Raw genomic sequence first — 14,097 nt, 5'->3', positions numbered from 1 at the left:
ACACTCTGGAAGCATTATAAGAGTCAGTGATGTTAACGGGGCGGTTATGAGGTCTCACGGGTGGAAGTGAATGACAGCACTTTTGACTTTTGCTCACTTGACATGAAACAAGTCAAGTCAAGGGACGACTGGGTCTTATCCCTAGACTCCGCCTGCACATTCATTAACGGCTGTACACCTTCTTGCTCCGGCCTCTCCTGTCCTCCTCCTCCTCGTGTTTGCCTAAGTTATTGTCACTAACATGCCGAAGTGCATCCAATGTGGTTAGTTTGGGTTTAATGATGGCTGACACTGGAGAGGGAGACGACGAATTCCAGTTTCTACGAACGGTGAGTCAGCCACTTTTCAAACTAGCGTTAAATTTAAAGGAAAAAAGTAAATTGGTCGACCCAGAAGATTTGTTTGTTTAGCTAAGTTGACTTAGCTAGCTTCAGAGGTGTCAACAGTTAACTTAAGCTACTAATACCACAGGGAATATCTGTAAAATAAATGTATTGGAGTAAAACGTACATTTCCCAAGTGAAAAGTAGCATACAATTAGAATGTCTAAATACTAGTACATCAGAGGTGTAATTAGGCAATTTAGTTGTGTAAATTTACTTAATTACTTTTCATCACTGTTAGTGTCTCAGGATACAAAAAGTAGCTGCTCAAGTCCATCTTTAGTTGCATCTTTACTGTCTTAAGTCTAACTCTTGACAACTTTTCTTATTAGGATAGTTTCTTCCATTAATGTATAATTTCAATTTTAATATTGACTGTTCTTCAGTGACCTATTGTAGTAACTTAAGAGCTAGTTTAATATCAGTAAGCATGGGTCTATCAAAATCAAATGTGACCTTATAATGCACACCCAATGCTGTCAAGTTGCTCATTTAATGTATTTCTTTTCATTAAAATGCAAATGTTTTATTTATATGTGTGAGTAACATAAAGTCATTACAGTAACATTTAATTTAAGTTAAGATCTGCTTTACTTTTGGTGCACATCTCCCAGCAGATTCTTTACTATCTTCATCACGTTTTTTTTAAGTAGCTGACAGTAAAGGAAAACCACAAATGGATTTTTTAAATCTTTACTGTAAGATGATATCATTGTTCCCTAGTTGTAAGTTGTCCTCTCACAGGTTGTTATCTGATAAGGGCATGTCACAGGGAGAGTGTTTGGTGTGGGTACAAGAACACTACACATGCTCACACAGGCAGTGATGCAGAGGGTTTCTGAACCCAGTAACCAGGGCAAAGTAATTTTGCAAGATCAATCCACAGTGTAAAATTACACTGCAGACATTTGTGTCATACATTATTACATTAAATGCAGGGTTTCCCCCAGGAAATTGTTCAGGTGATGCGGGAAGCCATGCAGATCCTGACAAATCTTGTCTCATGATCAGTTTATTTAATAGATGACAGGAGAAACATAATAGCCACACTGATTAAATATACTGCATTTGTGAAACAGCAATGAAGGTCAGGCGAGGCAAGGTGGTCTATGTCCAATATATAACACTATGGGAAACCCTGAAATGTACAGATTGGAACATATACCAGCATCAGTTTCAAATCCAAAGCCTTTCGAAAGCCTATTGCAGCTGAATGAACATGTTTTTCCAATTGCAGGGGCTTTTTATATTTGGATTAAGTCTTGTGGCATAGAAAATTTTCACTTGCCAAATGTACCTTGAAGAAGAGCCGAGTCCTCTGGCCATCTCAGTGCTCCACAGTGCCTCAACATTGGACAGTGTGTTTGACTGATTGCAGAGTACTGCTGATATGAAGAGTGGAAAGAAGGGTTGAATCAGGGGTCAGACAGTGCCGTATCTTCCCAATATGGAGGTATGCGTCGTGAGTAAAGAGAGGTGTTGGTTGTCCTGGCTGGACTTTGGATGCCAGTCATCTGTTGTCCCTCTCTACAGCTCCTTAAATAGATGTTAAAAGCCTAACCCCTTTGACGTAGTCCATTTGGCATTTAAATGAAGATAAGATAAATTTTAGGTGACAAAGATTTACTGTACAGGCATTTACAGTCGAGATAGACCATGCTTTGCTGATATGTATGTCTACTAGTATGACTGGGGGTCCTTCCTCAATACACTTACAGTAAATTAAATAACCTGTCAAACCTTCTATTTACACAGTATACTGTATATTCTCATGTAACCTGTTCACACACACACACACACACACACATATATATATATATATATATATATATATATATATATATATATATTTTACAAAAATCTATAGCTCATAACATGAAAGTTTGTGCTGACTGCTGTCATCTCTGTGTGTGTTTTTTCTCAGGGAGATGAGGTGGTTTTGCAGAGTACCTTTACCTCCCAGGAGGAGCATGTGAAGCTCTGTCTTGCAGCGGAGGGATTTGGCAGCAGGCTTTGCAGGCTTGAGTCCACCTCTAACTGCAAGGTAAAAGGCTTCAGTGATTGCACAGTTTTTCCAGTTTTTCCTCCTTGCCAGTACAGTTCATTTGTCATGTATTGTCACGCTTCATCACTCATGAAATTGAGGATGATAAAAGACAGATGAACAAAATGATGCAAACAATCCACCAAAAAGTTTCAGAATATTTAACTTGTACTGAAATACTGAATCTTTTGTTTGACACCAAGATAATATCTGTCTGGTAATCAGACATTCAGACTATGATATTGGAAAGTTGATCTCTGTCTCTGATCTCTGTCTGTCTTCCAACATAAAGTTTTAATGAATGTCTACTAACTGTGCCTGGATAGTTGGTAGTTCACAAATTTATAAAAGTTTGTTTTCATAAAGTTTCCTTCTACTAACTCACCACTAAATTAATTACTCATATTTCATCCAGGTTTAATATGTTCCTTGCTTATTTAGTAAGATTTTTTTTATGATTTATGTATTTTTCTTTTTTGTGTATCAGTTTTTCCCCCTTTTCTTCCAAATTTGGACTGCCTAATTGCCAATTTGCTGTGATCATGCTAATTGCTCCATTGGCCTGTGGAGGGAGTAGACAGACATGAAGCTACCTCAGTGACACATGTTCTATTGTCCTTTTTATTTCTATCAGAATGTTCCACCAGATTTGTCTGTATGTGGCTTTATACTGGCTCAGTGTCTCTCTGTGCGAGCCCTGCAGGAGATGCTGGCCCACAGTGAGCACCTGGCAGCAGAGGTGAGAGTCTCTTCTCTTCTTTCCTAATGCATCTTAATATTCCCCACAACATATTATTAATTGCTACTTTATCAGTGTCATTGTGCCGTTCCCACCCCCATTGCTGTAGAATAATTTACTGAAGTTTCAAGATACTACAGCCAGCTATGTTGCCAGCTTAGGCTGACGTTCTGTCAGCCTTACTTGACATTGTAGGTAAAATACATTATATTGTACTATTCTGTACACTATTGACTACAATATAGAGTGACTGAGACTTCGTTTGAGAAGGATTTGGATTGTATTTATTCATCTGGAGCTACAAGGTTAGCACAGTCTCAACGCTGACAAATAAGCCATCAGAAAAATGGAACAGCTGGTGTGTACATAAAGTGAACAAAATGAAACACATTTTTATGATGTTTGGTTTTTACTTTAATTTTCTCTATAATGTGCAGTTGTTTTTTTGCTGTTGTTTAAATTGCTAATTGTTTGTTCTTTTCATTTTGTGTTTTTCTTTTTAGTTTATTCAATTTTCACTATTCAGAATATCTTTTCTCATACTATGAGTCATAGTATGCTATGTGATTGTGCTTTATAGGTGGTAGCTGGAGGAAGCCATCGCACCCTTCTTTATGGCCAGGCAGTGTTGTTCCTTCACTCATACAGTGGCATGGTGAGTCATCTTAATATAATGCAGACATAAATCACAAGGTTTCTGTCTTGCTTCTCCAGTGAGTTTATTAACTTTTTCCAAATATTTGTTCATTTTCACTGAAATACATATCTGTTGTTTTACCCCCAGTATCTCAGCTGCTTGTCTTCAACTCAGTCTTCAACTGACAAGCTGGCTTTTGATGTTGGTCTGCAAGAGGATAAAGCAGGTATTGGGTGTTGGACCTTTTTTAAAAAGATGAGATATTTGCATTTTTTAAATGACACGATATTTTGTATAAGTAAACATAATTATATAATTTTTTGTGATCATACTCTATGGGTGACCTGTTGTCAAGCATATGGAACAACAAAAACTGTCCTTCATATTTTCTGTGTGTGTGTGGATCAGGTGAGGCATGTTGGTGGACCGTCCACCCAGCATCTAGACAGAGGTCAGAGGGCGAGAAAGTACGTGTTGGAGACGACCTCATACTGGTCAATGTGTCCTCAGAGAGATATCTGGTGAGTGAGAAAACAAGTCAAGTTTTTTATTCTTAGATGACAAAAACCTGCTTTAAATATCAAACGCCCAACACCCTAATCTCTCCTACTATTAAACATTTGAAGTTGGCAAATTGAATGTGTGTTCATTTCCTCTGCATCTCTTATTATTCTTCGTTCAGAGCTTTGCAGAATCAAAACATCATTTATATGTCATTGGTTTCATTTCCTTTGACTTCACTCAGTAGTTAGCAATCTATGTTCTCTCTGCCTCTGATGAGTTGTTTAGCATAATTGTTTATGATCACAGCTATCGTAATCGAAGTAGTTGTATTTAATGTTGATTTCCATTTTTTTTCTTCCCAGCACCTGTCCTTTGGCACTGTATTTGACAACAAAAGCTTGAGTGACAGTCTGATTGTTAATGCAGCCTTCCAGCAGACTCTCTGGAGTGTTGCTCCCATCTGCTCTGGAGGTGAAGTTGCTCAAGGCAAGTTTCTTTTCTCTTCTTTTTTTGTTCTCTAAGCATGTTGAAAAGCAGTCAATTTCTAAAATGCCATAATCCAATTGATCGTTGTGTTCGTGAAATGTGATTGGTTACATGTGATGTCCCTCCGTTTTTGCAAAGTCATCTTGGTAGTGAATCAAATCGATGCAGTAAAATGTCTCTTTCAGTAGAGAACATGTGTGGTGTCTGTTGTTCTAATGCTAGGATACTTGAAGGGGGGCGACACATTGCGGCTCCTCCACAGCCACAGTGACGCATGTCTGACAATTCCCTCCACAGAGCAGGGAGAGGAGCTGCAAAGGTCAGTCAGTTGAAAAGACTAATCACCTTTCGTTTCGGCTACACAAAATGCCCTTTTGTTCCTTGGTCATGTCTGTTTTCTCAATGTAGGATAATGCATTATGGGATTGGATCCGTCTCCAGCCATGCACGCTCTCTCTGGAGGCTGGAGATTCTGCGTGTTGTGTAAGTATACATGGGATGTGATGATCTGCTCATGTGCAGTTTAAAGTAATGTATAAGTTTGAAATTTAACCTCATATAAAAGCTTTTGATGGTATAAAGATCATCAGATTTTGTATCTGTATTTAGTGTCATGTTGTACCTGCTGTTGCTGGATACCAGAACAGGGTCTAGAATTATAAAGATTGTACAGAGTTGCTAGACCCACGTTTGATATCGCTGGCCCTGAACGGAATTAGGGTTATGTGTTCCCCACTGGCTCCCCTGTCAGCTCAACAATGAAGAGGGAAAACTAAGTGTAGCTGAATGTTCAGTTTCCTTTTAAGGTATACAAACACAGTGCTCTTGATATTCCTCAGTTGGAGTGGTAAGCATACATGCTGGGGACAGCCTTTCAGACTGTGTCATGTGACTACCGGGCGATACCTAGGGTCTTACAGAAGAGAAGGGCCTGCATCTGGTTGATCGAGACAAGGCTGACATCAACACAGCCTCCTTCTGCTTCCGATCCTCAAAGGTCAGGAGTCACCGTAAAAAATACACTTTAATGATCAGTTCATCATCTGAACGTGTCTAGAGACGTGAAAGTCATTAGCGTAGCACAGTATTCCAGTTTATTTCGGAGAAACACATTTGTTTGTGATACATATAATAATAGGTTTTTGTCTATAGGAGAAGCTTGACACTGGCACAAAGACTACTGTCGATGGCATGGGGACCCCAGAGATCAAGTATGGAGATTCCATTTGTTATGTTCAACATGTAGACTCTGGGCTCTGGCTCACCTACCAAGCCACTGATGCCAAGTCTTCTCGCATGGGAGGGACTCAGCGAAAGGTTTGGAATCATTATTGATGAACCAAAGGTGTAAGGTTCATTATATATGTTGACTGTTTTTTAAGAATGTTGAATGTAAAAATGCACTGAATCACACTTGCAGTGAAAGAATCAGTAAGAAATAACGGCAAATGATGTGTTCTCAGGCCATTTTGCACAGTGAGGGCCATATGGACGATGGGCTCACGCTGTCTCGTTCTCAGAGGGAAGAATCTCACACTGCCAGACTCATCCGGAGTGCTATTCTCCTCTTCACTCACTTTATCAGGTACTGGATGCCATACCTAGACCCCCAGTTATTTATGGATATCACCTTGATAGAGATATGGTTACAGTGACACAGTGATGGTGGTTGTTTCTCGTTGCAGTGTTCTTTCTCTCAACAGGGAGTGAGGCTAAGTATTAGGCTAAATGCCGAGCTGAGAGTGAGTTTGTAACACAAGCTTTCTGCACGTCCATGTTAGAGCTAGACCAATAGGACAATATTTGCTTACTGAAGGTATATTCGTTTCAGAGTATATATTTGCTGATCAGTATCATATTTAAATCTTTTTCTTTGCACTGAGAGAAATATCTGAGATATAGATATAGTTGGCTCCAATATTCTCTCAAACCTGCTTGTTTTCCCTTTGTAAAAACAAAAATACATATTCAGTTTTGTTTATGCAACCCAGAATCACAAATTTGCTTTAAAGGGCTTCACAGTCAACAAAACATGCAACACCTTACCCCTATACCCTTAACTCAGATAAGGAGGCCAGAGCATAAATATTGCAAAAACATGCTAGGGTCATTCGTAGTTGTTAGTTTCAAAACTGGACTTGTTTTACCATAAGAAGATTTAGAGGTTTGGTAGTTGGAGTCTAGGCCAGAAAATAATCATCTCTATGATACTTTGTTTGTGTTTTCATATACCTAATCTGAAGGAAACTGGAATGTTTGGTCAACAAGGAAACCTACCCTCTGTCAGCTTGCCGACAGAGACAGTGACATGCAGCCTGCAGGATCTAATAAAGTATTTCCAGCCTCCACCGGAGGGGCTAGGCCATGAAGCTAAACAGAACAGCGTGACAGCTCTAAAGAATCGGCAGAACATGTTTCAAGAAGAGGTAAATCCATATGTGTGAATGAGTAAATTGGACCTACATCTGATATACTGATATGTTTGTCACTGTTCTATAAGTATACCCGGCTCTGTTCTATCACAGGGTGTGATAGATTTGGTCCTGGATTGTATTGACCGTCTACACCAATATAGTAGTGCTTCTCATTTTGCTGAAGCTGCTGAGAGTGAGATGGGAGGAGAGTGGGAAACCATCCTCAACCGTTTTTATGAGCTATTAGGTGAGAATTAACACACATCTAGTATAGATGTCTTGATACTAGTTATTAATTTTCAATAAGTCAACACCACAGCATTGATTATCTGCTGCACACTGATACCAAAAAGATACAAGATTTCCTCTTTAATGGTGAACTATTCAGAACTCTTGCAGATGCATTTAACTGAATCTTAAACGATTCTTAAATTGCAAAAAACATGAATTGAACATGAGTTGTGTTTGCCTTAGTGCATAAGTATTGTGAATCCTTAGCACTCTTCTAACGTTTTCGTCTTTTTCTCCCCTTCAGCTGCTCTGATCCGGGGAAACCGTGTAAACTGTGCACATTTCTCAGCTTCTCTAGACTGGCTGATTAGCAGACTAGACCGGCTTGAGGCATCCTCTGGTTGGTTGAATTTGTATGCAATTTAAATAATAATCCTGTTTTTCAGTAGCAAAACACTAAAAAATACATATTTTTTTTTATATCACTGTTAGTTGTTTTACATTTGTGATTATGTAGTGAAATATTCTGGGTATACATTGTTATCTGCTGTCCATCATTTCTGACATTAGTTATCAAATCTATCAGCATCATTGCAAAATCTCATGATAATATAGACAGTAATACAGGGTACCTTCCATGTAGTCATGTAGTTGCATACTGTCATGTGCAGGGGTCTTGGAGGTTCTGCATTGTATCCTAGTGGAGAGTCCTGAAGCACTGAATGTCATCAAAGAAGGACACATTCACTCTATCATCTCTTTTCTAGATAAGCATGGATGCAACCACAAGGTAGTGTATGCAAGTGTATATTGTCTATATTGCTATTATGGTTATGTTGGTACTATATTTATTGGCTGGAATGCTGTGCTTTCATGGAGAAAATGCACTATTGTCATAAATATCACTACAGAGTTTACCATTTGGAGATGAACTGATGTCACTGTTGAATCAATGCAAAAGCGCAGAAACAAACATTGCGACTTTAATTTAACTTTAATAGCATTTGTTGATCTGTTCCCTAATGTGGGATCATTTCTGTGTGTTTATCGAGCTATTGCTCGATGAGGTGTTGACAGTTTGTGTTCCAGGTGCTGGAGGTGCTGTGCTCCCTGTGTGTGTGCAATGGTGTGGCAGTACGGTCCAATCAGAACCACATCTGCGACAACCTGCTGCCAGACAGAGACTTGCTACTCCAAACACGTCTGGTTAATCAGGTCACCAGGTACAGTTCAGAAAATTTTCTCTAAATGGGAACAACCTTGTTTAGTCTCTGAGTCATTCTTCTCCATTCTGTCTTATTCTTTCTTTTTTTGAATTTCTCTGTATATCTGCATTTGTCTCTAATTTTACCTGTATATTTCATTCTCTGCACAGAATAATCAGACACACAAGTATACAAAATATATAAACATTAGGAAAATCATGTATTATAACAAAAGATTACATTTAAAAAATTGTGTGTTGCATGGAGTGCATCGTCTTATATTCTGGCTTTGCTTTGTTTACTCAAACACTGAATGAGAGTTGTTTTTTTTCTCTTGCCCTTCTCAGTCTTGCTTCTGCATTTGTTGAGCTGAGTGTTGTTTATCAACTGTAGAGTCTCACTGCTGCAGACTTTGATATCCTTGAAAGTTTCAATCTGCACTGATGTCCACATTCTTGATACAACACATAGCTTTCTCCACAGTTCAGCACTCACCTTTTTCTCTGCTGGTCTTGAGTTAATTGAAGAATTACTTGTCTCCTCTACTGTTGTCTCTTAATTTGCTTCACTAATTCCTTTTGTCTGAATAGATCAGACCAATAATGTTGGTGTCAGAACACAGGCGTCTTCATCTCAGCCTCTTCCAATGAGACTTTGGAAAAGTTACTCGCTGCCTGAGGTGGTATGGCACAACTGAGTTATTCTTTGGATGATTTTTAGTCAGTTTCATCAAGTTTAATGTTCTTCTTCTGTCTCTCAATATTTTGGCTCACTGTGCCAGTCTGATCTTGTAGGCAGTTTCCATTTCCCTTTTTTTTTTTTCTTTCTTTTTTTTTTACTCCATCTGCCCTTTCTTCCCCAGCAGCTGCCTTCCTTTATCATGCTTTTCTCTATCAGCAGCCCATTTTGTTCCTCAGGCCTCATAGCTTATTTTGTTTCATATTCTTCACACCTGCTCAGTCCATTCCCTAGCGCTCTCTTCCTCCTCAAGCCATTTCTCATTCGATCACTTTTACTTCTTGTTCAGCTAAATGCCTCATTAGTATGTCTGCTTTCATTCTCATTTCCTTTATCTCATCAGTTTTCTTTTTCTTCTCTGTCTTCCCCTCCTTACCCACCACATTTTGCCAGTTCTCCCAGATGCTCCCTCTCCCATTATTATTATTTTTTCTTTATTGATTCCTCTCATTGATTATCATCCAATCTCTTACATCATCTTAATCAGGTCATACGTTTCCCTGTGTGTCCTTGTCCCATTGTCTCAGTTCCATCTTTCTGTCCTCACGTCTTCCCTGTCATGAGAGCTATGTCAAGGGCAAGATTAATGTCATCATATGAACTAGCGTTTATTCTCCAGACATTGTGTTGGTCAGACTTCAGAATTCAAGCAACATATTGGTGATTTTCTTGTCCACATACCTTTCCATGTTATTGTTTCTCATGCTCTAATTCCACATTATTTCTAGTAATTTGGTTTGAGCACTGATATTGGAAGGTCAAAAGGAGAGCCTCTACAAGAGCCTGGTTCTGTTTTTGTTCATTCATTTATATATTTATTACAATGCACTATACTATGAAAGTTGAGTTATGCTCTGTGCCCAGACTACAAAATGCCCTGCATAAGTGAAATGAAGTATGGTAAAAATAAAACGAGCATCTTCCAGGGATGGTCTACACATGAATTAGGTATTCAGTTCAGTATTCATTTTTGGTACAACAAAAGTCAGTGCGATTTGGGTCACTCCAGTTGTTTATACCCCTCATCCCATGTTTCTAGTTTAGCATGATAATTTTTTCGCAGATGGTGATAAATCACCATATTTGCCACCATCTGTGTTGTTTTTAGTGTTTTACTTCATGAGGTTGTGAGCTGCTTTTAATTTTCTCAAGATTTTAAGATCTTAATTAATATTTGTTTGTGGTGTTCTTAATCATGTAGTTGTAAAATTTTGTTAAATTTCTTCATATCTTTAAGATGGATATTATACTAAAACAGTATTTTCAAAACATATATAACTTCATCTTACCAAAGAATGGCAATGTCCTCTGTCTTTTTTGCCCCTTTGTCTCCGGGGGTACACCTCACTACCACAGCATGAGGCCAAACATTTTCCTGGCAATGGGAGAAGATTCAGCCCAGCATCGGAGGTGGTACTATGAGCTGATTGTGGATCATGTTGAGCCCTTCCTCACCCCTGAGCCCACACACCTGCGTGTTGGCTGGGCTTGCACTGAGGGCTACCACCCAAGGCCCACAGGAGGAGAAGGCTGGGGAGGCAACGGGGTGGGAGACGACCTCTGCTCCTACGGCTTTGATGGGCTTCACTTGTGGTCAGGTGGGGGTGAGATCAAACAGGAGACCCAGGATTCATTGTACAGTATAAGTACTACTGGAGAACTTGCTCACTGAATTATAGTTCCATATATAACCATGCTTGCTCAGTTTGGTCAGACACACAATAGTGAGCTGTCACTAGATTGATTCTTAACTTAGAATAAATAGAATAAGGGACAGAATATAGGCTGAAAAAGATTTAAAAGAAAAACAGAAAATGATATACGACCTAGCTTACGGTTTTGATCTTATTGCATTTAACTTGATGCCACAAAAGCATATATATGATATTTACCATGTCTAATTAAGGGGAACGACAAGAGTATTCAATTAAAGTGGAGGCTTTTTAATTTTCTTGTATAGAAAAACTTGAAATCTGAGCAAGCATTGAAAAAACAGCAGTGACTACCATTGTTCAGCAACACTTAATTAACTAGAGAGAGCCTGTAACATATTACTGTTTGTTCCTTAAGCCTGCATAGAGGGAGATTGTTGGTGACTATAATAAATCAGCAGCAGTAATTCTCGCAGTGAGTGTCCTGCAGCAACAATGCTTTGGATTTTAACAAAGATTTATTTATACCACATTAAGATATCGAAAACAAGAAAACTTGTGAAAATTAATAGGTGTTTACTGCCTTTTAGTTTTGTCCAGTATGGGGAAACAACACTGAATACAAAACTGAGTGATTCCATGTGGGAATTTAGAATTGATTTGGTATGGGTGGATATATGAATTATACTGTATACATGCATCTGATTTAATTTTAGTTGTTGGTGGTTTCATTTGATTAAGCATGTGGACTTCAAAGGGTGTGCCTTCTGAATCTTAGGTTGTGTGGGTCGCAGAGTGAGCTCTCCCTTCCCTCACCTGCTGAAAAATGACGATGTGGTCAGCTGCTGTCTTGACCTCAGTGCTCCCTGCATCTCTTTCCGGGTCAACGGTCTACCTGTGCAGGGCATGTTTGAGAACTTCAGTGCTGATGGACTTCTTTATCCTGTGGTCAGCTTTTCTGCTGGAGTCAAGTCAGTAGTGGAAATATGCTTGTGTTTAACTGTTTGGCTTAACATAGTGTATTCAGTACTGTTTGTAATTTGTTTTCAGAGGGCTGTATGCATTTTTTTCCTTAGTATATATTTACTGTATGAACCTAAGCACATACAGTAAATGATTTCTTTGTCCCATTTCTGGATGCCAGGGTTCGTTTTCTGTTTGGGGGAAGACATGGGGAGTTTCGCTTCCTACCGCCGCCAGGCTTTGCTCCATGCTCTGAGGTGCTGCTCCCAAGAGTGAAGCTGAAGGTAGAGCCATGTCAGAAATACATCTTGGATCATGGAGAAGGGAAACAAGACCTCATTGGACCCTTAGTGCCTGTCACTCCAGTTACCTTCACTCCCACACCAGTGGACATTAGCAAGGTACAAATCAGCATTCAAATCGAACAGATTTTATTTTACACAATAATTAATTTCTCATTTATTTTTCATGTAGAGATTTCAGATTTTAAAAAGTATAACATATTTTTATTCAATTAGCAGTTTACTGCTTACATTTTTACTGAAATACACCAATTTACTCATATTATCCTCATAGGTGGTATTGCCCTCACAACTTGAGGACATCCGAGAAAAAATGGCTCAAAATATCCATGAACTCTGGGTAATGGACAAGATTGATCATGGATGGACACATGGACCTGTAAGAAAAGAGAAGCAGATAATAATAATTTAACTACTGGCATTATTTAAACATTGCACATATCATCTGAATTATATTTGATTAATAATTCAAGCACTTTTAGTATGCAAGAATTTTAAAGAAAGGTGACTGATTCTGCTTACCTCAGTGGTGCTTGCAGTTTGAAAACAATTAGCTTGTGTCAAACAGGTGAGAGATGAGAGTAAGAGGCATGATCCCTGCCTGGTGGAGTTCTCCAAGCTGCCAGAGCAAGAGCGGACCCAGAACCTTCAACTGGCTCAGGATATCCTCAGGTGAGGTCTAATACCTGTATCATAAAACAGACAAAACCTTCCATCTACTTGATTGTTTTGATTCATTTGTTGAACAGAATTGAACTGAAGTGAATCAGTTATGTTTTGGGGCTTGTCTTCGTGAAAAGTGAATGTTTCTGTTTATTTTTGTAATGGAGGACCCTCCTTGCTCTTGGTTTCTACATCTGTTTGACTGATGACCATGCTGCAGAGAGAGTCAAGTATATGAGGCTTGCCACCAAGTATGTAATATTCAATGTGTCTAATTTTTCATGCCTATTGAAACTCTTTGTCTGATGACTGTCATGTACGCATAAGCACAACTACATAATAGCCCTTTGTTTAACAATATTTTTTGAGTGTCATTTCCTCACTTGACATGTTCATGTCCATTAAAAAAAAAAATAAAAATCTCTTTCCTAGGTATGAGCAGCCCAGTGGCTATAGACCTGCCCCAGTAGACTTGAGCCAGGTTTTTCTGAGCCCAATCCATGAGGAAGTGATCAACTTGCTGGCAGAGAATGATCACAATGTATGGGCTAGAGAGCGTATCAAGCAGGGATGGACCTATGGAGCCCAACAGGTTTCTGATCCATGCTGTATTACTGCATTGATCTGGTACTGCAGAGGACGAGCAATGTGTTTTCTGTCATAGTATTCTATGTTGTCTCACTCTGATAGAATGAGGAATACTGTACATAGTGTACCTGTGTTCTGTCAGCTCACACATTGATACTGTTCTCTGACAAATATAGTTTGCCATTTTTACTCTATGCATCTGTATTATTAGGATGTGAAAGCGAAGCGGAGCCCGTACCTTGTGCCCTACAGTCTCCTTGATGAAAGGAGTAGGAGAGTGGGCAGGGAGAGTGTCAGAGAGGCTGTCTTTACTCTTCTGGCCTACGGTTACAGCCTGGAGCCTCTCAACCAGGAACGGAGTATGTCTCAAAGCCCTGTTATCAGTCTTAGTCAGTTATAGCTTAATTACTTTAATGTAACCAGCATAAGTAAATGAATGTAAGTTTAATTAAGACACAGCTGTTTTGTTGCTCCATTTTACAGAATATTGACAACATTGCAACATTTGTCAACATTGTATTGCAAAGATACACTCTGTTTAATGGGAC

At 39.0% G+C, this 14,097-nt stretch overlaps 1 protein-coding gene across 1 annotated transcript in view; it reads left to right on the top strand.

Moving 5' to 3' along the window:
• The first annotated feature begins 44 nt into the window (after window positions 1-44).
• Window positions 45-14,097, top strand: part of ryr2b (ryanodine receptor 2b (cardiac)) — a 57,746-nt gene continuing 43,693 nt past the window's right edge. Inside the window, 27 exon segments of the mRNA XM_018696974.2 lie at window positions 45-329; window positions 2,308-2,427; window positions 3,062-3,166; window positions 3,747-3,821; window positions 3,951-4,029; window positions 4,212-4,324; window positions 4,670-4,793; window positions 5,016-5,112; window positions 5,202-5,276; window positions 5,633-5,702; window positions 5,704-5,790; window positions 5,946-6,110; window positions 6,257-6,378; window positions 7,037-7,047; window positions 7,050-7,219; window positions 7,319-7,454; window positions 7,743-7,838; window positions 8,110-8,228; window positions 8,528-8,661; window positions 10,738-10,979; window positions 11,812-12,004; window positions 12,178-12,397; window positions 12,573-12,677; window positions 12,867-12,970; window positions 13,129-13,212; window positions 13,394-13,553; window positions 13,761-13,908. Of these exon segments, the coding sequence (XP_018552490.1) occupies window positions 279-329; window positions 2,308-2,427; window positions 3,062-3,166; window positions 3,747-3,821; window positions 3,951-4,029; window positions 4,212-4,324; window positions 4,670-4,793; window positions 5,016-5,112; window positions 5,202-5,276; window positions 5,633-5,702; window positions 5,704-5,790; window positions 5,946-6,110; window positions 6,257-6,378; window positions 7,037-7,047; window positions 7,050-7,219; window positions 7,319-7,454; window positions 7,743-7,838; window positions 8,110-8,228; window positions 8,528-8,661; window positions 10,738-10,979; window positions 11,812-12,004; window positions 12,178-12,397; window positions 12,573-12,677; window positions 12,867-12,970; window positions 13,129-13,212; window positions 13,394-13,553; window positions 13,761-13,908 (3,205 nt within the window). The 5' untranslated portion in view covers window positions 45-278.

The sequence above is a fragment of the Lates calcarifer genome, linkage group LG16_LG22, assembly GCF_001640805.2.
Source record: "Lates calcarifer isolate ASB-BC8 linkage group LG16_LG22, TLL_Latcal_v3, whole genome shotgun sequence".
Classification (NCBI taxonomy): Eukaryota; Metazoa; Chordata; class Actinopteri; family Centropomidae; genus Lates; species Lates calcarifer.
Note: the sequence above shows the minus strand (reverse complement) of the source record. Positions and strands in the feature narration are given on the sequence as shown.